This window comes from Chinchilla lanigera, unplaced genomic scaffold, assembly GCF_000276665.1.
Source record: "Chinchilla lanigera isolate Chin_1 unplaced genomic scaffold, ChiLan1.0 scaffold00031, whole genome shotgun sequence".
Taxonomy (NCBI): Eukaryota; Metazoa; Chordata; class Mammalia; order Rodentia; family Chinchillidae; genus Chinchilla; species Chinchilla lanigera.
The window spans coordinates 5,482,018-5,508,632 of record NW_004955432.1 but is presented as its reverse complement, the minus strand read 5'-3'; the positions used below and the strand labels follow the sequence as shown (position 1 = coordinate 5,508,632).

The following is a 26,615-nucleotide window of genomic DNA, read 5'->3' as shown; positions in this document are numbered from 1 at the left end:
GGTTTAATCTACATTAACCTGTAGAGCAACACGAGTCTTTTAAAAGGACTGGGATGATTTAAAATGTAAAATACTGTAACTTCCAATTCAGTGACCTAAGTTTAACCCATGAGGAAAAATACGCTATGAAATGAGGAAATGAGCAAAATGCCTAACAGACGTGGCAGATCTTCCCAATGGAATAAAACCCAAGGCTGATGCACTGCAATGTCATCACCAGAAATCAGCAGACTATGATTTGAAGTTGAAACATTAAAGAGAAGAGTTCACTATAGTTAAGTTTTCACTTCCTAAATTCACTATTTGAATACTGACTACTTAGAAAGGAAACTGACCACCACTCCCCGCAACACAGACACACACACACACAGAGTTAAATGTTTGAAGGCATCTACTTAGCAAAATTCTTAAGGGTATCAAACATTATTCAAAAGTAATATGACTGGGCTGGGGATTTAGCTCAGCAGCAAAAGTGCCTGCCTGGCATGCGCAAGGTCGTGAGTTCGGTTCCCGGTACCGGAGAAAAACCAAAAAAAACAAAAACAAACAAACAAAAAAAGTAATATGACTTTTGACTTTTTAAATTTTATATGTTGAACCAAAAGCATAAGTTAAAACTATGGAGTTCAAGAAAAAGCTAGGCTTCCAAAAAATGTATAACATGAAGTTAAAATTCAGTTGTAACAGATTAAATTCCATGACAATCTTTTGCTTCACAGAAAAACACTAATATACTTAACACATAATTGTGCCTCCTTCATAACAGCTATGTAGCAACCTTGTGCCACAGGGTTACAGGAAGCTCTCATAAACAGATCTGCTGCTGCGGCTCTAGTGACACAATTGTCTGTTACTGCTGCAGTTGTTACGAAGGCCCTGAGCTTCCTGACTGTCCTCTTGCCCAGACTTCTGAGTATGAGTCTGAGTCCAGAGACGCTCTGTCACTAACAAGCACAGCAATCCAGCCTTCACGCAAGGCACAATTTAGACTGATTTGAACTCCCTGCGGCGATCTTAAAACAATATTCAGTACTTGCAGAATAGAAAAGAGTTGTGTCAAAATCTAAAAAAAATGATAACTTTAACTATGCTAAGGGTAACCACTGCCTGCTAAGCCAGACTGATTTTCAATCCACATATATTTATCCAGTGTTATACAACTTTCCAGACATTTTCATTAAATCCAAACATTTGAACACATTTTTACAGTAATACTGAGATATTTTCACTTACTTATAACCCCAGGCTGTTATTCCTAGTATGAGGGCCAGTACTAAAATGGTGCCAGCAATTATGCCTATGATGATATTGGTACCAGCAACACCTAAGAAGGAAAAAAAGGGAAAGGATTAGTGATACAAGATTCTCTCACAAATGTGTTCTCCAGACTTACAATCATCACACTAAACAGTGTTTGCTTTTTAAAAAAAAAACAGGTATTTTTCAAAAGAAAGAGAAGCCACATCAATTGGTTTATTTTTCAATTAAATTTTTGTGCATCTTTTTAATTCTTGTCCAAGTACATTTTGTTCAGTTGTATTTTCCAGGTATTTCTCTGGAAAGTATAAAATCACTGAACCAAAAGAAGGAAAAGTAATTTGATTTCTTTCAGACCACAGCACCATTCAGTCAGATGGGAAGTTTTAGAAAATCTGTGCTCCTTTTGACCCTTATCTCAATCTCAGAAATTCTAAAATGCTATGCTGATATTACTCCATTTAACAACTAAAGCAAGGTCCCTACCACTGTTGGTTATGTGTTGTATTTTGTCTCTCACAGTGAACTTAAGTTTTTCAAGTGAAAAAACATCTGTAGGTTTCTATGCAAAGTGTTCAGGTGTGCAGATGAGCGAGGCACTGGGCTTGCAGCTACTGGTCTGGGTAGTGACAGCTACAGCACCCTAGAGAGGGAGAGCAGTCTGCAGAGCTAGAGCCTAGCACAGGTGTGGGATGAGCAGGAGGAGGTACCAGATGGGCAGAGGCCAGGCAGGAGGGATGCAGGCCACCGTTCACTTAGCACTCAGTACCTGCGTGGCTAAGTCAGTGCCCACTGCCAGGCAGGCTGTGATGGTATCCTCGAGTGGACCCCAGCAGTGAGCCAGGCCCCATGAGTCCAAGGCTTGGTTAACAAGCTCTTGTGGGAGGGGCCCAGAGCAGAAAAGCCAGGTCTGAGGCCGGGCTGGCTATCAGTGATTTACACCACAGGTTTAATGGCCAGATTTCCACCGCAGCAGCTCCAACCTGTCCTTGTTTGCTCCACTTCTGAGGCATCCATTAGCACCTAAGGCCAGCCATCCCTGGCAGCTGAAGGAAAGTTCAGTTCTCCAGGGCAGAAGGCTGCCCACATCCTGTGCAGGAGGGGTCAGTCCAGGTGCCAGAGGGGCCTCTGGGGCTCTGGGCTTTTCTAACACCAAGATTTAGTGCATCTGTCTTCCCTTCCCTCTCTTACAGGGGTTAAATTAGGATCAATAAACTTAGGTACAGTACTCTTTCCATTTTTTCTGAGTAACGGCATGGCTTTTGCTAATTCACTTAAAGCCCATATTCTTATAAATACCCTTATCTCTGCATTTAATACAGGGACAAGCTCCATTCTACCACTTATCATTGCTAAGTGTGAGGACCCCAAAATCCTAATCATTCTGTGACTTTTTTTTTTTATTAAAGTCATGTTAGTTAAGGTTTTATACCTGTCTAGATGATTAAAATAAGTATGTTCCTTTTCCTCATCCTTTGGAGGCAAACAGACTTCAGAATTTGAACATTATTTTAGGCAAAAATATGCAATAATGATATGATGAAATAACTTAAAAGATAAACTCCACCTCCAAGGTATGAATTCTTTTAACTACATGCATTTAATTTCTTCCTCTCCACTCAAGCCACTCTAGTTTTTAGAACTATCCCTCCCCATTGTTTCTGATCTATGTCCTCAAACCCTGCCAGGCATCCAGGCCAAGGTTATTACCTCTAATTCAGGCTAACAAAGTGGAGCTGAATACTGATGAGCCTTTAGAATAAAGAATATTAAAATAAGTTCTTCAACTCTTTTTCTTATGCAATCTCTAAATATAGAGTATTCCCTTTAAATTATGAGTACTTTCTTCATTCGAAAGAAATGTTAGGGTTTGATGACAGCCTCAGGTGAGTAAGTACGAGACATGAATGATCTGTCTGAAGTAGAACATGAAAAAGCTATACAGTATATTAACTTACACTAGATATGAAAAATGATTACAATTTAATGAAAATGATCAGTTTCATGAGTAGATCTCAGCTGTGTAATTAATAATTATGTGGATATAATTTGTTTTTGAATTCTTGTAAGAATAACTCAAATAAAAACATCAAAAGGGCAGTTTTCGCTTTCCTTGGATGTGGAGATGATGCAGTGATACCAAACTAAGTACCCACCATTGCCAGCCAAAGTGATGCCGGTCTTTGCATCCTCGTTATAAGGGAAGTAAATGCTGCAGTCCGCACCTGTCCAGTGCCTGTTACACACACATGTCAGCTCGTTACTGCAAAACTGAAACCCAGAATCAAGGTGAACATTAGCTCTCTGGTCCAGAGGTACAAGAAATAAACATTAATTTCTGATTGTTAAGTGCTTGGAATTTGACGACACTGGAAAATTATTGGTGCTTCCTTCCTAATACTAATTATTTTATTCCTCACTGTATTACCTAAAAAAATATTTCCTAAGGACCAATAATTGATCCACAGGGGACAATGAAATTTAACGGAGGTATTTATCTACGTCTAAAAAAATCACTGCAATTATTGTTTTCACTTTTATTAATTTAAATGTCATAAGAGACTTAAAAATTAAGCATTAATACAATTCTCTGTCAGTTATCCAAAAGAGACTTTCTGTTACCCAGGCTGGCCATGAAACCCTGGGCTCAAGCAATCAGCCTGCCTCAGCTTCCTGAGTAGGTGAGACTACAGGTACGTGCCTGGTAGAAAAAAGGTGTTTTACCCCCAATTTTTATTACTGCTTTAAGAAAGAGAATAAGATAAAGAAAAATCCAATGAAGAAATGGGAAGGCCCGCTACTTTCCAGTGGTCTGAGAAAGAAGATTCACAGGGCGATTGCCCTGGGATCACCTCTGGGAACTAAGAAGTCCCACAAATAAAATATAGGAAAAAAATGAAAATGACATCAAATTCTTTCAAGTTATAGAAAGATAACATCTCTTTATTTATGAGTCTAGGAAAGAGACTCTCCACCCATATCTTATAATTCAAAATAACTGAGTGGAGTGGGAGGTAGAAGACAGGTACATTAGGTTTAAGATCAGGGAAATTCCTCCCGAGGCAGATTTTCACTAGAGGAGTGTTTCTGTCTCATCTGATCTGCAAAAGACCATGCACATCCATGTCTAGATGTAGCCATAGAATATGCAGGAAGAAGGTTCAGGCTTAAAGTCAAGTGGTCTAGATTCAAGTCCCCATTTCACTACTGTCCTATGAGTGAACCTTAATCAAGTCCCAGGCTTCTCCGACAGTTTCCATATCATATGACAGAAACCAGTGATACAGAAATAAAACAGACCAGGCTACAGTGAACAGAAGAAACAACAAAGCTAATATTTATTGAATACTATGTCCCAGGCAGTGCTTAAAGTGCTTTCTAATTGTTAATTTGTGTATTCTTCACAGCAATCCCATAAATAAAGCACCATTATTAACTCCATTTTACAAAGGTAGAAACTGAGTCACAGAGAGGTCAAGGAGTTTGCCCAAAGTCATCCAGCTGAGCTGGGAATCAAAGCCATCTGTCTGCAAGTGATAGAGACCACTACGAAGCAGATCTGAGCAGGACTTAATCAATTGGCTTTTCATGTTCACTTGTGACTCTGTCCAAGGCCTAGGCTCCTTGTCTGGAAATGGCGGACTCATAGTAAGTGAACCTCTGTGAGTCACTAATCCCTGCTAGAACCTTTAGTGGTGGATGAAGCCAGAAAGCCTCAAAGGACAAGACCACAGCCAAGGGCACCTGGGTCAGATCTCAACTAGATAAAGACTATAGCCTCAGGCATCTCATTCTTCAGTAGATTAACTTAATACCTTATTTAGAGAAGTCCTTGAGTGGTTCTGCCCTTCTTGAGTACTCCCCTCCCTTCTTCTGATAACCAAATAAATATGTCCGACCCAGAGAAGGTCTTGGTCTTAGCCCTGAGAGAATCTTGAATTATGTGAGAGGGCTTTGATCCTCCTGGAGCCCTGAAATCATTCCATTTGCCTCTTTTTTTTGTTTTTTTTCTGGTACCGGGAATCGAACTCATGACCTTGTGCTTGCCAGGCAGGTGCTGTGCTGCTGAGCTAAATCCCCAGCCTCTCCATTTGCCTCCTTTTATTTAGCCTTTGCTGTACACTCATTCAGGAGACTGCAGATAGCCTGCAATAACTAAGGGATATTATTAACCCCATATACAAACCCACAGGCTTAACAACCTGATGCATAGTGTATAAAGGATATTTACTGCACTTCCTCATTTTAACCAAGAGACTGGAGGTTAAAATTACATAGTCTGTGACACTCTGTATTATGCACGATTACTGTAAGTTATCTGGGTCCTATTTACCATCTGATTAACTTTCACTTTTCCTAATTTATTAAACCAATGTTTATTGGACACAACTATTTCTGGTCTCTGAATTTTGTATTAAAAATTTTCAGATAAATAAAATATAGTAATTCATATTTTAGCCTGGATGATCAAAAATAATTCCACTAATCTTTTCTCCTATCCCTCCTTGCAAACGTTTTCCCTAAAATCCTCTTAATTGAGGAAAGAAGATTTAGCAGACTCCTTTTAAACAGAAGCACTGCTACTTATTCTCTTTTTTATTTGTCACAAAAGAATTCCTAGGCTTTATCAAGGAGTGACAACTAGTTACGTCCTTAATAATGAATTATTGGTGCATCTTTCAGGCAAGTTACATGACGTGGCCAGGATCCTTTACCTCAACTGGATAATATACCCAGTGTAAGCAAAGAATCTAGAAAGAGGATAAAAAGAAAATCAGAGGACATGCTCAAAGAGAAAGAACCAAGATGTTTTTGTTAGCACAGGTATTCCTACCTGAAAATGAAAAAAATGACCTTTAAACTTACTTACATATGAATAGCATCTGATGTATAACGGAAAAGCTTTCTAGTGCCATTCTTTCTATTCATCTGTAAGAACTGGTTTCCTAAATTACTTCTAAGGTTCATCTTCAGCTGAAAAGCACTGGTGTGGCCACAGCTGTTATTATGATCTGTTCTGATTGGTCAGTTTCCCGACCATACCAATAATTAAATATTGTAGCCAGCATCCTTATTTTTCACTCCCTTTCTAAAAAAGCCCTGTTTAGTTTGTTAAAATTTATTTCCTAGTTCACTTGTAGAAAACTGACATTGTATTACATGAAACCACATTAACACAAGAAAGGAAGAGAAGAACTTGTTTAGAAACAGTACCCTTTTTCTTATTCCCAAGCATTCTGAGATTACAAAATAAAAATATTCAAATAGCTATGATCAATTTAGTGTTCACATATCAGCCAGAAACATGGATATACATGTCTTCCATAATTAAGGAAATAAGCACCTTAGGATCATACTTATTTCTGTGATATAAAAGAAATGAACAGTTCCTCATGGCAAGGCATTGAATGAATACTTACCCCATTTCCTGAACAAACAATGCCTTCTTTATTGCTTAGGCAAGTGCTAAAGTTGAAAGAGGCCATGGGAAGACACCTGCGTTCTAAGCACATCATTTTGGGACCACAGGGTGTGCCGTCTTCTACATAGCCAAGATCAACATCCTCTTCAAGCTTAACATGCCCACCACTAAAAACAGATTGATTGCAGAAAAGAAAATAAGAATCCATTAAGTTGCATTCCTCTTGACAATATGCGTAAAAACTAGAAAGCAGGCAATCACTTCTACTTTCCACCTACAACTTAAAGCCAGGAGCATTAAGCATGTTCAATATTTAAATGGAGAAAACTGAGTTTTTTGAGAGAAATCAATACATTTTAGGATTTAAATATAAAGGCCTGAGTTCAAATGACTTTATTATTTTGCCACTGCTACTATGTATAAGTCCAATAAGCTACTATTACTGGATTTGATTTTTTTTTTTTTTTTTTTTTTTGTTGTTGTTGTTGTTGTTTTTCTCCAGTACCAGGAACTGAACTCACGACCTTGCGCTTGCCAGGCAGGCGCTTTGCCGCTGAGCTAAATCCCCAGGCCCTGGATTTGATTTTATAAGTAGATTTCAGCATTTCAAATGTGTTTCAGAAAGGATGAAAAATAGTTTGGGATGACATATTCCAAAAACATTAAGTATGTATAATTCTATTTGAGAATGACTAAACTATTACAGTTCATTATTCAATACAGCAAGTTCACATGTTACACAGAAATAACCAAAAGGATAAGAATTGAAAATTCATAGCCATAGTCAATTTTTCATATGTGCCATGTGAATATTAGTTTTAAAAAATCCCCACTTTTTATTTGTATCAAAATTAAACATACTCATATTGTAAAGAATTAAATAGACACAGTGGTTTTATAAATGCTATAAAGCAGTCATCTCCCCCAATATAGTTCTCTTGGCAGAAAACCACTTTCTACTCCTGATTCTTTTGTTATTTATGTAAGCTATTTATGTGTTTTTAAATGAATTTTACTACTATATTTTATTTTTCAATCTCAGGTATTATCCTATGACTACCCTATATGGAAATTGAGAATCTATCTTTTCTTTCCCCTATTGATCATAAATTTTATTTAATCAATAGTTAAATCAGTAACAAATATGTACATTACAACTATGTTAGTTCTGTGATATAACCCTTTTCCCTGTACTATTTTTTGCATTCTTTTAATTTACTAAGTCCTTTGTTTGCTGTTCCTTTATCTACCTTTCTAAAAAATGTATCATCATTAACTCCAAGGTAATCCAAGCTCCTGCTGGTTATCAAACTCTCCGGTGAAGATATGTCCAAGTGTCAGTCTGGCTTCCTGTGAAAATGTCTCCCAGAGTTTCTGACCTGCTCCTGTCTGTTCTGTTCGGCCCCACGTACCTAAATGAACCTGTAAATCTTAGATTCCCCTCACTATTCATTTTAAGACTACACTCTCTCCATGCTGAGCATCTTACTTCTGTAACCCTTTTCTGTCTCTTCCTTGCCTTACTCCTTCATTTTGGTGAAGCAAAATTTCTAGGAGCTTCCTAAGAAAGGACATGGGTGAGTGAATTTTGGAGAAACGTGCATAGTGGAAAAATTTTTTGACCATACTCATAAATGAAATAAATCAGACCCGCATGTGTAAACAACGTATTGTCTCACTAGTGTAAGAACCTGAAAGAGAGAATGAAATTAGGAGGTATGATAGACATTGTGAAATGAAAAGAAACTGCTCAAAAGTAAAAAGCAAGTGGGAGGAGGGAAAAGAGAAAAGAAAGAAGGGGAAAATTATATATCTATGTATACACAGGACAGCTAACACAGTTGTACTACTGACTTCTATCACTTTGTTGAAGGGAACAGTTAATGATTAATTATTTGGTCAATCTTACATGTCTATATTCATTTTCCCGAGTAACCACTTTGAAGATATCAATATGTAATACAACAACCATTGTTAATTTCCTATCACCTTGTCTGAATTTTAGTATTGATTGTATTTTTCTTGTGTTATTTTGTAAATGCATGTGTTTGTTAATAAAAAAAGAAAAAAATTTTTTTCTTTAATACAAAGGCTGTAAAATAGACTTTTATTTTTAGCAATGAGAAGCCATATTTTAGGCCATAAAGCAAATGTTAAAAATTTTTAAATTCAAATAGTTTCTTGCTTCTCTATGAGGCTATAACTGAATAAAACTAGAACACCACAAGAAAAACTATAGAAAATATGCAAGCACATGGAGATTGAACATTGGCACTTTTTCTATGAGTACATGCTTGCAATACATGATGAATATTCACTGTGCAGAATTGGTGCATTGTACTTATGATACCTTAATCCTTTTTACTTCCCCTTCCCCTCATTCCTCTCCTCTTCCTCCGTCTCTAGCTCTAGACGCCCTTCCCATCTGAAAAAGGTCTATCTCCCTGTTTCATATCATGTATTTTTTATTTTGCCCTATTTTGTGTTATCTAATTGCTTCTTTAACAGACCTTCATCTATTGTCTTTATTTCAGCCCCTACCCCTAAACTCCTTTGCTCCCCTTTCAAAAGTATGCGATGTCACGAATTTCTGAATCCTCTGGAAGTTAACAGTATTTCTTGGATTGGATCTGTTTTCTCCAATACCGACTGAGGAACAAAACTTTCTCTTAGTTCTCGTAAGTCACGCACCACACAACCATCTGCTCTATGTTCCAAAATTGCGTTGCTCTTCTCTCCTCTCCTCAGTACCTTCCTATGGAGACATGAATTCTTAAAAAGATCCACTTAATCATTCAAGTGGAACAGAGAAAGGAGAGAAAAATAGATCCATATATTTAAACCACTGACTTCACTTAGAAGTAAAATGGTAGAAAAATATAATATTGTTAGGACGATATTGTTAGAACCAACTTAGAACAATATAATGTTCCATATTCGACTAAATCTTGCCTTTTATCATTTTGTTGGGATTGACTCGGCCACCTGTATGGACTCGCTTCCGATCTGCCTTACTAATATTCACATGAACTGAAAACAGTAGTTCCACACTGCACACTTGGGAAGGGTCACTGAGATCCTCATGGAATGATTAGATCATTACCTGCAATTTAATGTTCTTCCCTGCTGCACAACTAAAGTCGATGTGATTTCACCATCGAGCTCTCCAAGCCTTGGGATATTGCCAACATTGGTGCATAAAAGGTAACCACAAAGCACATCCCTGCATTGAAAGAGTACCAATTATTCATGGACTTCTTTTTGCAAAGATGTAATAAATGATGCACAGCTGTAATGATAATCTTTTTTTTTTTTTTTTTGGTTTTTCTCCGGTACCGGGAACCAAACTCACGACCTTGCGCTTGTCAGGCAGGCGCTTTTGCCGCTGAGCTAAATCCCCAGCCCCTGTAATGATAATCTTATCAAAATTTTATCATGGTTTTTATCAACTATATTACTTATATGCCACACAAAACAAAGTAAGCCCAAATTAGTCTGCCTTCTGCTCTGAAAAGTGCCGTATCAGTGGACCAAAATCTAATTTTCTTGTCTTCCCTTTACTGTCTAATAGTTCAAGTATTATCTAAAGAAAATTGCTGAATAGAATTTTTATGTCAGAATCTCTTCCCATAAAACATATCCTCATAATATCATACAATGAACTGTTTTTCAGTATTTGATAAGTGAACGAATGGCCTTTGGATGAGCATTCTTTTGTAATATAGATGTTTCTGTAATCTGTCTTCCCAGAATTAAAGAAAACATTTTAAACTGCACAAGTTTTATAGATTCCCAACCACAAAAGCTTACTACCTTTTTAAAATTTTGTCATTTCTCCTACTATCACATATGATTGTAATTCAAGCTGAAGATTTTTTACTGATTTAAATATTATATTATATATTCTTTATGTCTAACATATTATAAACATATTTTATTAAATATCTTGTGAGCATTGATTGGAAGACCAGATAGATTATATATATAAATGTCAATTTTCAATTAATAAAGAAGAAAGCTTAGGAATTTTAAAATTTATTATCTTACTGTATCTATTATAAACAAAAGTTCTTTTAAAACAAGAAAAGATATTCACTGAAGTTTTAAAAAATTTCATGTATGTATATTAACTTTTCTAAGTTATTAAGACTATATAAAGAAAATTGGACATGATCTTTACCCTCAAGGAAATTAAGCTCTGGATGAAAAGACAAATCACATATAAAAACTATAAAACATGCAGTTGGACAAAAGGGCCAAAGAATAGCATGAAGGATTATGGGGATTCAGGGAAGAGGGAGATGACTTATTTCAAGAGGAAATCAGGAAATAGAATATAGACAAAATGTTTTCCAAGTGGGTTTTGAAGCATAAGTTTTTCACCAATGATGTTATGGGTATAAAAGCTTCCTGAGAAAGGAACAGGACAAAAAGTCCTCTTTTTCACATCATCCAGAGTGTGATGTATGTATTAGGAGCAGTAAGGTTTGCCAGATTTTTGAAAATGTAGGTTGTTTGGGGCAAATTACAGACTAGGTTCAGTGCTAAGCTACGATTCTATTTTGTTACATAAGACAGTATTTTCTTTTTCTTTCGTTCTTTCTTCCAACTATAGTACTGTGGATTGAACATAGGGCTGCCCCGCCACTACACTGTATCCACAGCCCCCTTTTTCTTTCTCTCTCTCCCTCTCCCCCTCTCCTTTCTTTCTTTTGCTTCCTTCCTCCCTCCCTCCCTTCCTTCTTTCCTTCCTTTCTTTTCTTCCTCTTCTTCCCCTTTTTTCTTTCTTTTTTTGTTTCTCTTATTTTTGCAGCAGGTCTCACTAAGTTGCTCAAGCTGGGTTTGGGATTGCAACCATGCACCACCACACTCAGCCCTGTTCTGTTACATCCCATCTATATGACCTTAGGTAAATTAACTGACTATGCCTCTGCTTCCATAAGAATGGGAAGACTGCCATAAAGAATAAGGAGTGTATCCTATGCAAAATGTGACAGAGTTCTTAGCACATAGTGTGCAGCCAGAAAATGTTGGTATTATTCTCACTAGTAATTAGCTATGTGGAATTAATGAAATTTGAACAAAGAATTGACATAAAAGAAGTCAGGAAGAAATTATTGTGATGTTAGTATGCTAAAGACTGCTGGCATAGAAAATGTGAAAGAATGTTACAACAATAGCTGAAGAGCTAATACAGGTCCTAGGGTAATGGCAATAAAGAGGGAAATAAAAAAGTAAATTAAAAATAAGTGGTAGGGGAGCAAAAGGGGGAAAATGGCCATGATTTCGCGTTTGGACAACATACAGAAGAAAGGAAGAGTTAAATTTCACTCCTAGGGTGCTTTCTATGCAAGGCAGTGAGACCTTGGGATTTTTGGTAAAAATGGAGGTGATCAGGCCAACTAACTCATTCAGCAGCACTGAGTACGTGTTCTGGTGGCTTAAACTCTTGTTATTTTCAGGTGCTGCCAGGTGTCCTCTAGAGGAGAAATTTCTGTCACTACCCGGATGACACAGGCCTTGGGAAGGAAGTCGGGGTACAAGTCAAGGTGTGGGAGCCCTTGTGGCGCCGGAACCTTGGGAAGAATGAAGTGAGTAGGGAAGAGCATGCTCTGTGGGCTTCAGGGAACAGGAACATCCAGCAGCTGCCTGAGGATGAACTCTGGGCTCCCAGCTCCACCTCACCGTTTGTTGCACTGTATCCAAGTGTCTTTGTCTTTCCCACAGTTACCCTTCTCGGTCCCCTCGATATTCAGCTTCTCATAGCAGTATTTCTCTGATGCCGTCACCTCTGCAGCAGAACAGAATTTTCTATCAGTGAGGGAGGGAATATGTGAGCTGTTCAAAATGCCTACAGTACAGCAGAGCTGCAGTTCAAGGACTCTTCCCATCACAGTGCCCGCAAGACCCCAGATAAAAACTGTGCCATGGCTCTTAAGACTGCTCCTGTGTCATGGGCATCCTGGGTGGGCTCAGGTACATTTGCTCATGACTCATCTGAAATTTGGAAAACAACAATTTTCGATCTCTGATGGAACTCAGGCTACAGACTGCAAGAACACCGCTCAGCAGTTGGCTAATCAGGAAGGGGATGCAATCAAACAGCTTATTGAGTAAGTACAGGCTTCAAACTTAGTACCGGATATAATGCATGAACTTTGTAAGCAGCAAAATTTATTAACCGGAAAAGCAATTTTATTAAAATAAGTAGGCATTGTGTGAGCAGATTTACTAAACAGTGGCACAAATTCTATCTGGTTTACTAATTCTTACCAGCTATCAAAAACAATTTTATTATGTTTTGAATGACAGTCATGCTACATATCCTTTAAAAATATACCAGCCCCTTTTTTGGGTTTTTAATCTTTTCTAAAGTTAAGGTTGGGCTAGGGATATAGCTCAGCAGCACAAGTGCCTGCCTGGTAAGAGCTAAGTCCTGAGTTTGATTCCCGGTAGCAAAAAAAAAAAAAAAAAGTTCAGGTTAGCTGATAGAGTTATTCAAGAATTAGAACAAAAGGACTTTGGCAAACTATCACACACAAATTTTGAGCATCCCTAACAAAAACACGAAACCCCTAATGCTATATAAAAGTGGCAACTTTTTGAGTGCCAAAGTAACACCACAAGTGGAAAATTCCACCTGATCTCATGTGATAAGGTACAGTCCAAACTCAGGCACTAGACTAGTAGTGGAGCACTTGCCTAGCATGCATGGATCCTGATTTTATAATTTTCGATCCCTAAAATTATAAAAAGAAAAACAAAACTTCCCAGGTATATTTAAAATATTGTATGAAAGTATCTTCAGGCTTTGTGTATATATGAAAAATAAATGAATTTTGTGTTTATACTTGGATCTCATATGCAAGATAGCTCATTATCTATCTGTAAAATATTTGTAAAGCAGAGAAAATCTGAAATCCAAAACACTTCTGGGTACCAAACATTTCAGACAATCAATATTCAGTCTCTATACATTAAAAAAAACAGTAATAATTATGTTGGTAGTTTCTTCTCCTATTTCTTACTAACAGCTACTCTTTATGTTCAAGAGGAAGAAACAAAAAGCACATCTCTTGTCCAGAGTACAAATCTGCAAGTCTAAGTCTTTCCTTCCTCTCAGTATTTCTGGTAGCTCATGAGAATGTACACTTCCTCTCAAGAGATTAGAGCCTATGACAATTAAAGATTACCATTTTTTACAGTTTTTGTTTCCTAACACAAATTGTCTTCTGAAAGAGTTTAGGATAAAACTTCTTCTAAAAAGTAGCCCAGTAATACTTGTAGAAAAATATATATTATACAATGTTCAAATATGAATTTAAAGAGAAAATAATTTAAATAATATACCTTAAATATGACCATTACAGACTTTCTCTGAAACACTGACAAACTCCTTTCTGTTTGTGTGTCTTTCTTTTTTTGAGACAGGATCTTACTATGTATTTTTTTTTTTTTTTTGATACCAGGAATCAAACTCAGGACCTTGTGCTTGCCAGGCATGTACTTATGCTGCTGAGCTATATCCCCAGCCCGTTACTATGTATTTCAAGCTAACTTTAAACTCACAGCGATCCTCCAGCCTCAGCCTCCCAATTACAGGATTACAGGTGTGTGCTATCATGCCATCCCCAGCCAACACTGACAAATTTTGAAGGAAGTAACATTTTCTTTCTGATACAGAAGGTCATCTCTAATCAAGAAAGCCAGCTAGAGTTTAGATAAGATAGCTGAAGAGCAAATTGCAACTGTACCTAAGAGCATGGGTTCTAAGTCAAGGGTGCCCCATTCGGGATCCACGCCCTGCATACATTATACAAGTCTGTCTAAGGGCACTCAGCGCTCAGCGTAGGAGTGCACAGCCAAGTCTGCCCTGCTCTGTAAGCCCTGCGCGTGGCCTGGCGGGGCTTCACCTCCCTGGTGGCAAAGGCACCTTCTGTGTCATCACAGGCACCACCACCTGGCCAGGAAGTGTGGGGTTTCATCTTCCCAAAGGAGATCCCTTTCTCTAACTTCCAGAAAACAGCCCCTGTCATGAAGTGCTAACAAATTTACTTCCATCCCACCCACGCTTAGGAAGTTTGCCTGATGCCCTATTTTAAAAATTACTTACTTTGTCCCCAGATATATTTGCATTGCCTGTCCCTGGTTTTGCATCTTCCTCCGAAGCAGATTCCCTAAAACAGAACAGCAAATTCCCATTAGCGATGCAATACCTGTTTATGTCAGACGGAAATAAAGAAAATATGATTGAGGAAAATGATAAGCACACATTATAAAGGCACTTTATCTTCCAAATTGATTGCAAAACATTTAAATGGATCTTCCTGTTTGGGTCAGACTCCAGTGTTTCTTGCATGCTGGTAGCACCCAGGAAGTGATGCCACCTACCTGGACACCATCGCACTGGTACCCATCCATCTTATGAACATTAGGGGCGCACTACAAAAGAAGAACAAAAGCACAGTATCAGGCTGGGGATCACCCCTTTTATGTTTTCATTTAAAAAATTACATCTGACAATACACCTTATCTCTCAAGTCATTTATAGATAAAAACAGTTCAAAAGAGAGCAAGGGGCCAGGGATATAGCTCAGCGGCACAAGCGCCTGCCTGGCAAGTACAAGGTCCTGAGTGCGATTTCTTTTTTTTTATTTATTTTAAAAATAAAAGGAGGAAAACATTAACAGACAGACAACCTTTTACAAAATAGCAAAAGAACAGTACAGACAATACAGAGTTACAAACAAACTGGTAGGAAATTAACAATGCTTGTTGTATTACATATTGATATCTTCAAAGTAGTTTCTCATGAATACAGATAGAGACAGGCAATGCTGATCGATCAAGGACTCGTTGACAGTTTCTTTCAGCAAAGAAATAGAGAACAGTAGAACAACTATGTTAACTATCCTGTATATACATACATACAAAATTTCTCCTTCTTTCCCTTCTCTTTTCCCACATTCCAGCTGCCATTTACCCTTGAGTGTTTTCCTGTCACTTCACAATGTCTATCATATCCCCAAGTTTAAATTACTTCTTTCAGGTTTTACACTAGTGAGACAATGCTGTGCTTGCACATGCAGGTCTGATTTATTTCACTTATGAGTATGATCTCTAGTTGTGACCATTTACCTATAAAAGCCTCGAATTTATCTTTCTTTATAGCTGAGTAATATTCCATTATGTAAAAGTACTACAATTTTCTTATCCGATCCTCGGTGGATGGACATTTGGGTTGCTTCCACAATTTAGCAATTACAAATTGTGCTGCTATGAACATAGGTGCACATATATCTCTGTGATATGATGTTTTTAGATCTTCTGGGAAAATACCCAGAAGGGGAATAGCTGCGCTGAATGGGACCTCTAGACCTATTTTTCTGAGGAATCTGATTTCCACAGTGGTTTCACCAGTCTGCATTCCCACCAGCAGTGGAGAAGGGTTCCTATCTCTCCACAACCTCGCCAGCATCTGTTATTGGTTGATTTCTTAATGCTAGCCATTCTTACTGGGGTAAGGTGGACTCTCATGGTTGTTTTAATTTGCATTTCTCGAATGACTAATGATGTTGAACATTTTGTCATGTATTTATTTGCCATTTGTATTTCCTTATCTGAGAAGTGTGTATTCATCTCAGCTGCCCATTTTTGGATGGGGTCTTTGAATTTGGGGAGGGTGATATTTTTTAATTATGTATGTGTTCTAGATAGAAGCCCTTTGTCTGAGGGACAATCAGCTAAAATTTTTTCCAAGCTTGTGGGTTTTCTTTTTACTCTGCTGGTGATTTCTTTAGATGTGCAGAAACTTTTCAGTCGGATGAGATCCCAGTTGTTGATTCTTTCAAGTGTTTCATGTGCACTTTGGTTTTTGTTCATGAACCCTCTGCCTACCTCTATGTCTTCAAGGTTTTTACCTACTTTCTCTTCCAATAGATTTAGTGTTTCTGTTTTAATATTGAGATTTGTGAACCATTTTGACTTGAGTTTGGTTCATGGTGACAGGCTTGCATCTATTTTCATTCTTGGCAGGTAGCAAGCCAATTTTTCCAGCACCATTTATTAAAGAGGCTATTGTTCTTCCAGTGAGTTTGTTTGGCCTCTTTATCAAAGATTAGGTGGCTGAGTGTGTTTTTGGTTGTGGCTGTTTCTTCCAGTCTGTTCCATTGATCCTCAGGTCTGTTTTTTAGCCAGTACCAGGTTGATTTTATTACAGTAGCTTTGTAGTATAATTTCAGGTCAGGGATTGTGATTCCACCTGACTTGTCCTTGTTGCCCAGGATTGCTTTTGCTATTCTGGGTCTGAGTTCGATTTCTGATACCCCCCACCCCCCAAAAAAAGAGCAAGTGCTGGATATGGTGGTGCACTCCTGTACTCCCAGCACCTGGGAAGCAGAGGCAGGAGGATCGCTGTGAGCTTTAGCCCAGCCTGGGCTACAAAGTGAGAACCTGCCTCACAAAAAAAGGAGGGGAAGGAAATGCAACCATTTGTACTCCTCAAATATGGATCTACCTGAGGCAAACACAGTGGATTACACAGTAGCAAAGGAACAGAACTGCTGCAATAGGCTCAGGGAGTGATTTATTTAGGGGCAGCCACTGTACAGATACAGTGCCTCGGAGCAAGGAGGAGGAGGAGGAGGCCTGGGACAAAGGCAGGTGGTTTGCCCACAGGCCAGAGCTAGAACAACTGTCTCTCCTTAGTCCAGAGAAGCAGCTCATTTAAAATAATGACTGTCAAGCAGAAGTCTGCTGTGAGAGGTTTTTTTTTTAATTTTATTGGTACATTTTAGCTACACATACTGATCACATTCATCACAGGGAATTTCTATGTGTACACTATGTGTCTTGCTTCTTCTTCCCCCTCCATTCCCCCTTCAAGGCTTCTCCCCCTCCTTATTTACAAAGCTGTGTTTCCACATCTTCCTTCTTTTCTGTTCTTGTCCCATCTTTCTTTTCCTCTTCACCCTTCCTTTGTTCCCCTTCTCATTTGAACAGTCTCTTCCTATTTTTCAATATCTGTTATACATTTTGACTCTTATTTATACTTTCCTTGTTGCCCAGGATTGCTTCTCACTCCAGAGAAACAGTGCAATATTTAAACACATATGTCTAATTTATTTCACTTGTGAGTATGTCATCCATTCAGCTAGAAATGTCTCAAGCTTATCCTTCTTTATGGCAGAGCAGCTCCATTGTATAAAAAACACATCTTCTTTATCCATTCACCAGTTGATGGGCATTTGGGTTGTCTCCAAGATTTGGATATTACAAACTTTGTCACTATACACATAGTTATGCATATATCACTGTGGTATGATGCTTTTAATTCTTTTGGGAAGATACTAAGAAGGGGAATAGCTGGGTCAAATGGGATGTGTGCTTGTAGTTTTTTGAGGACTCTCCACACTGATTTTCACAGTGGTTGCACAGCATTTGTTATTGGTTGATTTTTAGACAACAGCCATTCTTTCTGGAGTGAGGCAGAATCTCAGAATTGTTTTAATTTGCCTTTCTCCAATGACCAGTGATACTGAACATTTTTTCATGTATTTATTTGCCATCCCTATTTCTTCATTAATAGAATTCCACATAGCCATTTCTGGATTGGGTCTTTAAATTTAGGGGAGCTGATTTCTTTGAGTTCTTTATGTATTCTAGATAGTAGTCCTTTGTTTGGGATACAGGTGGCAAAAATTTTTTCCCACACCATGGGTTGTCTCTGCACTCTGTTGGTGTTTTCTCTTGCTGTGCAAAAGATTTTTAATAAGGTGAGTTCTCAGTTGTGGGTTTTTTGTGATATTTCCCATATGAGTGGAGTTTTGTCCATAAAGTCTTTGCCTACAGCAATGTCTTTAAAAATTCTACCTATTCTATCTACAAGCAGATTTGGTGTTTCTGTTTTAATATTTCAATCATTGATCCATTTTGATTTTAGTTTAGTACATAGTGAAAGATACGGGTCTAGCTTTAATCTTTAGCATGTGGAAAGCCAGTTTTTCCAACACCATTTACAAAAGGTTCTCTCTTTCTTTCAGTGAGAGTATTTGGCTCCTTTGTCAAAGATAAGGTGGCTGAGTAGAGTATGTTTGGAGATCATCAATAACTACTTTAGAACCTGTATTCCAATAAGATGGTAAACACAGAAGAAATGGACAGACCCCTAGATACATATGAGTTACCAAAACCCAATTAATAAGATATAAAAGTTCTAAATTCACCAAAATCAATGAAATTAAAAATGTAATTAAAAACCTACCAACAAAGAAAAGCCCAAGCCCTGACAGATTCACTGCTGAATTCTGTAAGAAATTTAGAGAAGACCTAATGCCACTGCTCCTCAAATTCTTTAATGAAATTGAAAGGGAAGAAATACTCCCAAATTCATTTCTGGAAGCAAGCACTACCCTAATACCAAAATCAAACCAAAGAAGGAGCCAACTAAAAAAGAGAAATACAGGCCAATCTCTCTATTGAACAGAGATTGAAAAAATCCTCAATAAGACACTGGCAAACAGAATGCAGCAAATCATCAAGAAGATTTTACACCATAACCAAGTAGGATTCATCCCAGGTAGGCAGGGATGGTTCAGTAATTTCATTGTTTCCTTTTAGTGTTGCTATGGTTCATATTTAGATGTCACTCCAAAGCCTCATGCAGTCATGGGGCGGGCTTCTAGAGTTTATGATTCATTCATGGTCCAATACTGGGATTACTGGTGTGAGTGCTACACCCACCCTGGGGCAGGTAGCCTGCATACAATACAAGGGAGGGAAAGAAGCTTGCTCTCCGCTGCTGCTCCTCCCTTTTGCTTTTGTGGTTTTCTGCTGCCATGAACTGTTGCCCTCTGCCAGATGCCAGGTGCGACCCTGCCTTGGAGCCAGCCAAGTATGGACAGAAACCTCCACAAACTGTGAGCTAAATAAACCTTTCCTTCCTTAATTTTGGGCATCAGGTATTTTGTCCCAGCAACGAGAGAAAAGTAACCAAGATGAATGTGTTAAATAAATACTTCTTTTCTCATTTCCCTATGCCTTTAAGCCAATGGCAGGAGATTTTAATAGTTTGATGCACTTTTTACATCATTTTGTTGCAACAGCATCTCACTATGTAGTTCAGGCTGGCCTTGAACTCCAGTCGATCCTCTTATCTCAGCCTCCCAAGTGCTCAAATCACTGGCATGTGCTATCACACCTGGCTTTCGTTGACGCATGTTTAAAGATCATGGATCAACCATAATTTTTTTTTTTTTTTTTTTTTTGGTCTTTTGAGATAGTCTCAGTATGTAGTTCAGGCTACGCTACCTGGTTTCAGCATGCATGGCCATTTTTATAGTCCAACACCACTGTGCAAAGTGAGGACGGGGCATTTTGAAACCTGTGGACCCTCATCAGTTTCCCATTTCCCAGTGCATCTATTGACAGCTAAAGGCTATCAATTTCCAGGACAGCCGTAAACTGTACAAGCGACATGACCATCTCAGAAAGGGAAGGTGCGCCCTCCTCTCAGAGCCCTGTGCGCTAGGACTCTTGTCTCCGCTGGCTTCTCTCTCACCCAGCTAAAGAGTCCTTGGTTTCTTCCTTTACTAAGTAGGCAAAAATAAAATGCCTTTTACTTTGAACTTAAAACCAAAACCAAAATATTTAAGTCATGCATGTGATTTCAGGCTAATTCAACATTAAGACAAAATTATGCTGCACATCTGCTTACGGTTTGATTACTGAATCTTTAAATCCTGAGAAACAAAGAGAGACGCATTCCTGGGGGAGGCCAGAGGACTAAAGATACCCCCCACTTTTTCCTCTAGGGTTTAAGGAAATCATCTGTAAATTACCTGGCTTGAATTTCCTGAGCATGTTTCACGAATATCACAATCATTCACTGCTTCTCGGCACACAGTCCCCAGAGGCTGAAACTAAAATGAAGAAAAATCAATATGTAAAACTGTAGCGGAAACAAAAACCCTCACAGTATCATCTTTAAAAAGAAAATACAAAATGGTTTGGCTAAGAATACCTTAAACTATTTTAAGATGATAGGAGAGGAAACCACAGTTATTGAACACAATGCTATTTTTAATAGTTTTAAGAGACAGTTTCTTGTGTATGGAGTAGCTTCCACGGTCATCACACATAAGCCTCAGAACGTTCTGCTAAAGCAGCATACTGCTTGCTGGTACATCTCCATTAAGAATGATGAGTTGGTTCCAGGTCTAGTAATTCTTTCTGCCAAGTAGCATTTAGAGTTAGGCTCTAGCCTTCATTCTTATTGACGCTTTAATCACATAATTCTCTCTCTCTTTTTTGTAGCCTTATCTGCCAAGAATTGGGCTGAATCACAGAAGTCTGATTTTCTAGCAAAGCTTTTTCCTCTCCAGCCAGCTGCCTAATCTACATAGATTAAAATCCTGGCTATTCACTCTTTCCCAGTGTTTCTCTTATTTATACCCAGTGGGTTTTATTTTGTGCTTCTTTGTTTTCAATCTCCTCAAATACCTTTTGTAAGTGTGCAGTTCTGTAAATAACTTTTCAATCTCCCCCAGTTTATAAATCACAACAGTGCTCATTACGACAAAACAGAACAGAGATACATGAAGTTATTACATTCTCCTTCCTTCTACAGCCACGTTCCTTTTCCCACTCCACAACGCGAAGGTCTGGGACCAGCTCCTTGGAGCTTTCCGCTACTGGCAGGAGCATCCTCAGGCTCTCTGCTGTGGGAGCCACACCCTCCTCCCGGCTCAGAACTCCCAGGCACTGAGTATTCACCGGCCACAGCCACTGCCAACTTCAATGAGGATTTCAAAAAAATAATTTTTAGGAGATGTGAAGTATTTACGAAGCACTCGGGAGTGCTAAGCACTGTTTTAGCCACCAAAGACTCAGGAGAAAAAAACATCAGCATGGTACGGCTTACAAGGAACTTGCCTTTTAATATGCGTAACCGGGCCATAAAAATAAGGAAATAAGCAAAGTACTTTAATTTCATATGTTCTGGTTCTCTTATTCCTTGAAACTGGCACAAGCCACAACTTTAGAATATCTAAAGTAGAAATATGAGCAGATTTGAGATAGAGTTTAGATAAAGACTATGAATGTTTGAGAATTTCCAGGAAGAAAGAACAGCAGTGTTGGGATATAGGAAAATAAGTCAACCACAATCCTTGCCCTATGTGAACTGTCAATGTGAAGAGGAAAATCATAAACAAGAAAGCCAGCAGTATTTTACAGTAGAGGTCCACAAATTACTGACTGAGGGCCAAACTGGCTGTCTGCCTTTGTAAGGTTTTCCCACACAGCAGCACGCACTTGATTCTGTATATTCCATGGCTGTTGCAAAGGCAGAGCTGAGAACCTGCAACAGAAACTTGACGAGCTACACAGCCTGTTAATGACCTTGCCCTTCACAAAATATGTGTGCCAGCCCCGGCTTACAGATAAATCATTATAAATACGCGTAGAAAAAAAAGAGATACATACAATTCATCATCTTGATCTTCAATTCTCCCCTCCCCATTTGGTACCCAGCCTTTAGCCCCCTAGGAGTCCAGAGTAGGGAAGAAAGTGGGGAGATGCGGGTCGAGGAAACGGCAAAAAGGATTTTACTGGCCTCGTAAGTTATCCTGTGGGACGGTAAAATCATGCCATCTCATTTTAAGTTTTAAAATTTTATTATTTTGTGCTTGCTCTTTGCAATGACTGTATCACAAAGAGCCTAAATCTGTAAGTTAAGAAAAGAAGGGCCAGGGATATAGTTCAGTGGCACAAGCGCCTGCCTGGCAAACATAAAGTCCTGAGTTCACTTCCCAGTACCAAAAAAAGAAATCACTATTAAAAAAACAAAAGAAAAGAAAACACGTAATTCTAGATGGCAGACTAAAAACATCCAGGTTGATGACAAGTGACTCATCCCTGTTACGGCACTTGGAAGAGCTGACAGAGTAAGTAATTGTTTTAGCCAAAATGAAAGAATGTCTGTTTCACATTTGGTTTAATCTTTCCTTTTCAGACAGAGTTTTCAAAGATCACTGCCAGTACCTTGCTTGTCTTCCAAAAGCTGCCAGAAGACAAGTTCCCTGTGAACTGTGGGAGAGTGGAACAGCAGAAGCTGCTGCCAGCAGATCTGGAGTGCAGCTGCCATTGATCCCTGACTGGCGGTAGGAGCCTGTGGAGGTTATTTCACTTCCTTGGAATGGGGGGTCTCCCAGCTGTGAACCAGGATCACAAAGCATATCCGGAAAGTGTGCATACAAGCACGGTGTAAGACAGTGGTCTCAACTGGGGACGACTGTCCCACAAAGGGACCTTTGGTAACGTCCAGAGATTTTTGGTTGTGAGGGCCAGGATGGTTGCATCTAATAGGTAGAATCCAGAGATGCTGCTAAACATCCTATAATGTGTAAGACACACCTTCCATAAAAATAATTATCCAACCGAGAATGTCAACAGTGCCATGGTTGAGAAACTCAGATGTAAGATGACATACATTGAAAGTGCACAGAATAAACTCTGGCACATAGAAGATAGTATGATAGTTTCTTTTTGTTTGTAAGCCAATGTTACTTTACTAGTACATGTTTGCAGTATGTAATGATTACATTTATTGTAGGGTTCTGCACATGTACATAACACAGCTTGTTTTCTTTTGTTCCCTCCCCACCCCCGTACCTGCTCCTCCAACTCTTCTTCCCTCTTCCTATTTGCAAAAGCTCTATTTCCATTTTTTTCTCTTCAATTCTTTTTACATCCCTTTTTCCTTCCTCTCCTCCTCCCTCCATCTCTTGTTCCACTTCCCATTTGAAAAAGATCTCTCTACTTCCTAATATCTATCTTTAATTTTGCTCCTTATTTATACTTTTGGTTTCTCATATAGAGAAACAACGCAATATTCCAACTTGCGTGTCTGATTTATTTCACTTAATATTATCGTCTCAAGATGCATCCATTATAGGAAAACAAGAAGAATCAAGATATATCATGTACAGGTGTCATGTACAGGTACAAATGATGAATGTTATAATTATGTTTATCTAACATGTACCAATAAAATTAGTTTTTAAAAAGCATACATTTACCTAAAATGCCTCAACTTTATCCTTTTCTACTAGCAGAGTAGTCCTCCGTTGTACATAAATGTCTCATTTTCTTTATCCATTTATCTGTAGGTGGATATATAGGCTATTTCCAAGATTTAGTTTTTATATATTGTGTTACTATAAATAAGGGTATGCATACATCACTGTAGAATGACTTTAACTCCTTCAAGAAGATACCTAGAAGGGGAATGGCTGGGTCAAATGGAATTTTTAGTTTTAGTTTTTTGAGGAATTTCCATACTGATTTCCATAGTGGTTGTACCAGTTTACACTCCTACCAACAATGAAGAAGTGTTCCTTTTTCCCTACAGCCTGGCCAACATTTGTTATTTGTTGATGTCTTTTTTTTGGTACTGGGAATCGAACTCATGACCTTACTCTTGCCAGGCAGGTTCTTGTGCCACTGAGCTATATCCCCAGCCCTTGGTTGATGTCTTGATGATAGCCATTCTTTCTGGACTGAGATTGAAACTTAGTGTTTTACATTTCTCTAATGGCCAGCACTGTTGAACATTTTTTCTTTTTTCCTTTTTTTTTTTTTGGTACCAGGAATTGAACTTGGGACCTTGCACTTGCCAGACAGGCACTTGTGCCACTGAGCTATATCCCCGGCCTTTTTATCTCTTTATTGGCCATTTGTATTTCTTCATGTGAAACGTATCTAGGCATTTCAGATACCCATTTCTTGATTGGGTCTTTAAATTGGGGGAGGGAGCTAATTTTTTTGAGTTCTTTATGTATTCTAGATATTAGTCCTCTGTTCAAGGAGTAGTGGGCAAAATATTTTCCCCATTCTCTAGGGGTGTCTTCACTCTGTTGGTGATTTCCTTTGCTGTGCAGAACTTTTTAATTTGATGTGATACCATTTGTTGATTCTTGGTATTATTTATTGTATAATCAGGGTTCTTTTCAGAATCTCTTTGCCTATACCTAATATGTTGTATCAGTCAGTGCTTACTAGAGAAACGCACTTAATACAAGATATAAAAATATGTAAGAGGGGGCTGGGGATTTAGCTCTGGGCACAGCGCCTGCCTGGCAAGCACAAAGTTGTGAGTTCGATTCCTGGTACTGGAAAAACAAAAAACAAACAAACAAACAAACAAAAAAATATATATATATAACAATGTACAAGATTGGCTAGCAATGTAGCCTCCACAGAGTCAGGTGTGGAAGAGTAAAAAAAGTCTGTCTGCATGCTGGAGATCCAAAGGATCCAGCCAAGGGGCTGGAGCTCACTGTAGTGTCCCGTGCAAGTCCGTATCAGAAGACAGAAGGGTCTGTGCTAGAGGCTGAATAGTCTGTGCTGGAAGCCAGAAGACGATGTCCAAGGTGATAGTGAAAACTGTAGCTCCTCCCAAGAAATAGAAGTGAACCCTCCTTCTCATTTTCCTTTTCTGCCATTCAGGTGACAAGCCTACCCAGGGTGGGTCTTTTGTCTTCAGTAAATCCCCTCAGCCACACTGAGAACTATGCTGATCCAGTTTAGTTGGGTGTTTCTTACTCAAATTGACACAATCAGTTAGTTATGACCTATATCTTCAAGAGTTTTACCTATTTTATCTGCCTGAAGATCTTTGATATATTTTTAGTTTAGTGCATGGTGAGAGATCTGGGTCTAGATTCAATTGTCAGCATATGGGTAGCCAGTTTTCCCAGCACTATTTATTAAAGAGGCTATCTTTCCTCCAGTGAAAGTATTTGGCCCCTTTGTCAAAGACAAGGTAGCTGAATGTGTCTCAAGTTGTTTCTACACTGTCCATTCTGTTTTACTGATCCACAAGTCTATTTTAATTTTTTCCAACACCATGATGTTTTTGCTTTGTAGTATAGCTTGAAGGTCTAGGACTGTGATGCCCTCTGCCTTGCCCTTATTGCCCAGAATTGCTTTTGCTATTCTAGGTATCTTCTGGTTCCATATGAATTTTAGGATTGATTTCTCTAATTCTGTGAGGAATGCTATTGGTATTTTGATTGGGTCTACATTAAATCTGTATGAAAATTTGGGAAATGTGGCCATTTTGACAATATTGGTTCTGCCTATCTAGGGGCAGGAGATATCTTTCCATTTTCTGATATCCTCTTCGGTCTCTTTTTCCAGAGTACTATAGTTTTCTTTGTAAAGGTCTTTCACCTCCTTGGTTAGGTTAATTCTTATTTCAGTTTTCTTGATGCTATTATAAGGCATTATTTTCCTCTTGGTGAGCTTGTCATTGCTGTATAGGAACACTATTGGTTTCTGAGTGTTGACTTTGTATTTTGCCACTCTACTTAATTTGGTTATAGTTCCATGGGTCTTTTGTTGGAGTTTTTGGGGTCTGCTATGCAGAAGGTCACGTCATGAGCAAATAATGATAACTTAACTTCTTCTTTTCCATCCATATCCCTTTTCTTTCTTTCTCTTGTCTAATTGTTCTGGCTAATGTTTTGCGTGTGCGTGTGTGTGAGCTGGGGATCGAACCCAGGGGCTTGTGCTTGCAAGGTATGGGTATTACCCCTGAGCCACATCCCCAGCCCTCTGGCTAATGTTTTGAGGACTATGCCAAACAGGAGTGGTGATAGTGGGTATTCTCTTGTTCCTGATTTTAAAGGAAAAGGTTTTAGTTTCTCTCCATTTAGTATGATATTGGCCATTGATTTGTCATGGCTTTCATCAGACTGACAAAAGACCTTCTATTCCTATTTTCTTCAGGGTCTTTACCATTATTGGATGTGGGATCTTGTCTAATTCTTTTCCCGCATCCACTGAAATGATCATGTGGGTTTTGCCCTTGCTTCTGTTTCTGTGGTGTATTGCATTTCAGATTTGTGTATGCTGAACCATCCCTGCAGCCCTG

General features: G+C 38.6%; 1 protein-coding gene across 5 annotated transcripts in view; it reads right to left on the bottom strand.

The window, feature by feature from the left end:
• Positions 1–26,615, bottom strand: part of Adam22 (ADAM metallopeptidase domain 22) — a gene marked incomplete at its 5' end in the record, with an annotated part of 230,265 nt that overhangs the window by 27,650 nt on the left and 176,000 nt on the right. For all 5 annotated transcript variants that reach the window (XM_013516010.1, XM_013516012.1, XM_013516013.1 and 2 more), the window contains 8 exon segments: positions 1,234–1,324; positions 3,414–3,528; positions 6,678–6,846; positions 9,783–9,902; positions 12,365–12,470; positions 14,793–14,856; positions 15,071–15,121; positions 20,518–20,598. In XM_013516010.1, coding sequence (XP_013371464.1) covers positions 1,234–1,324; positions 3,414–3,528; positions 6,678–6,846; positions 9,783–9,902; positions 12,365–12,470; positions 14,793–14,856; positions 15,071–15,121; positions 20,518–20,598 — 797 coding nt within the window.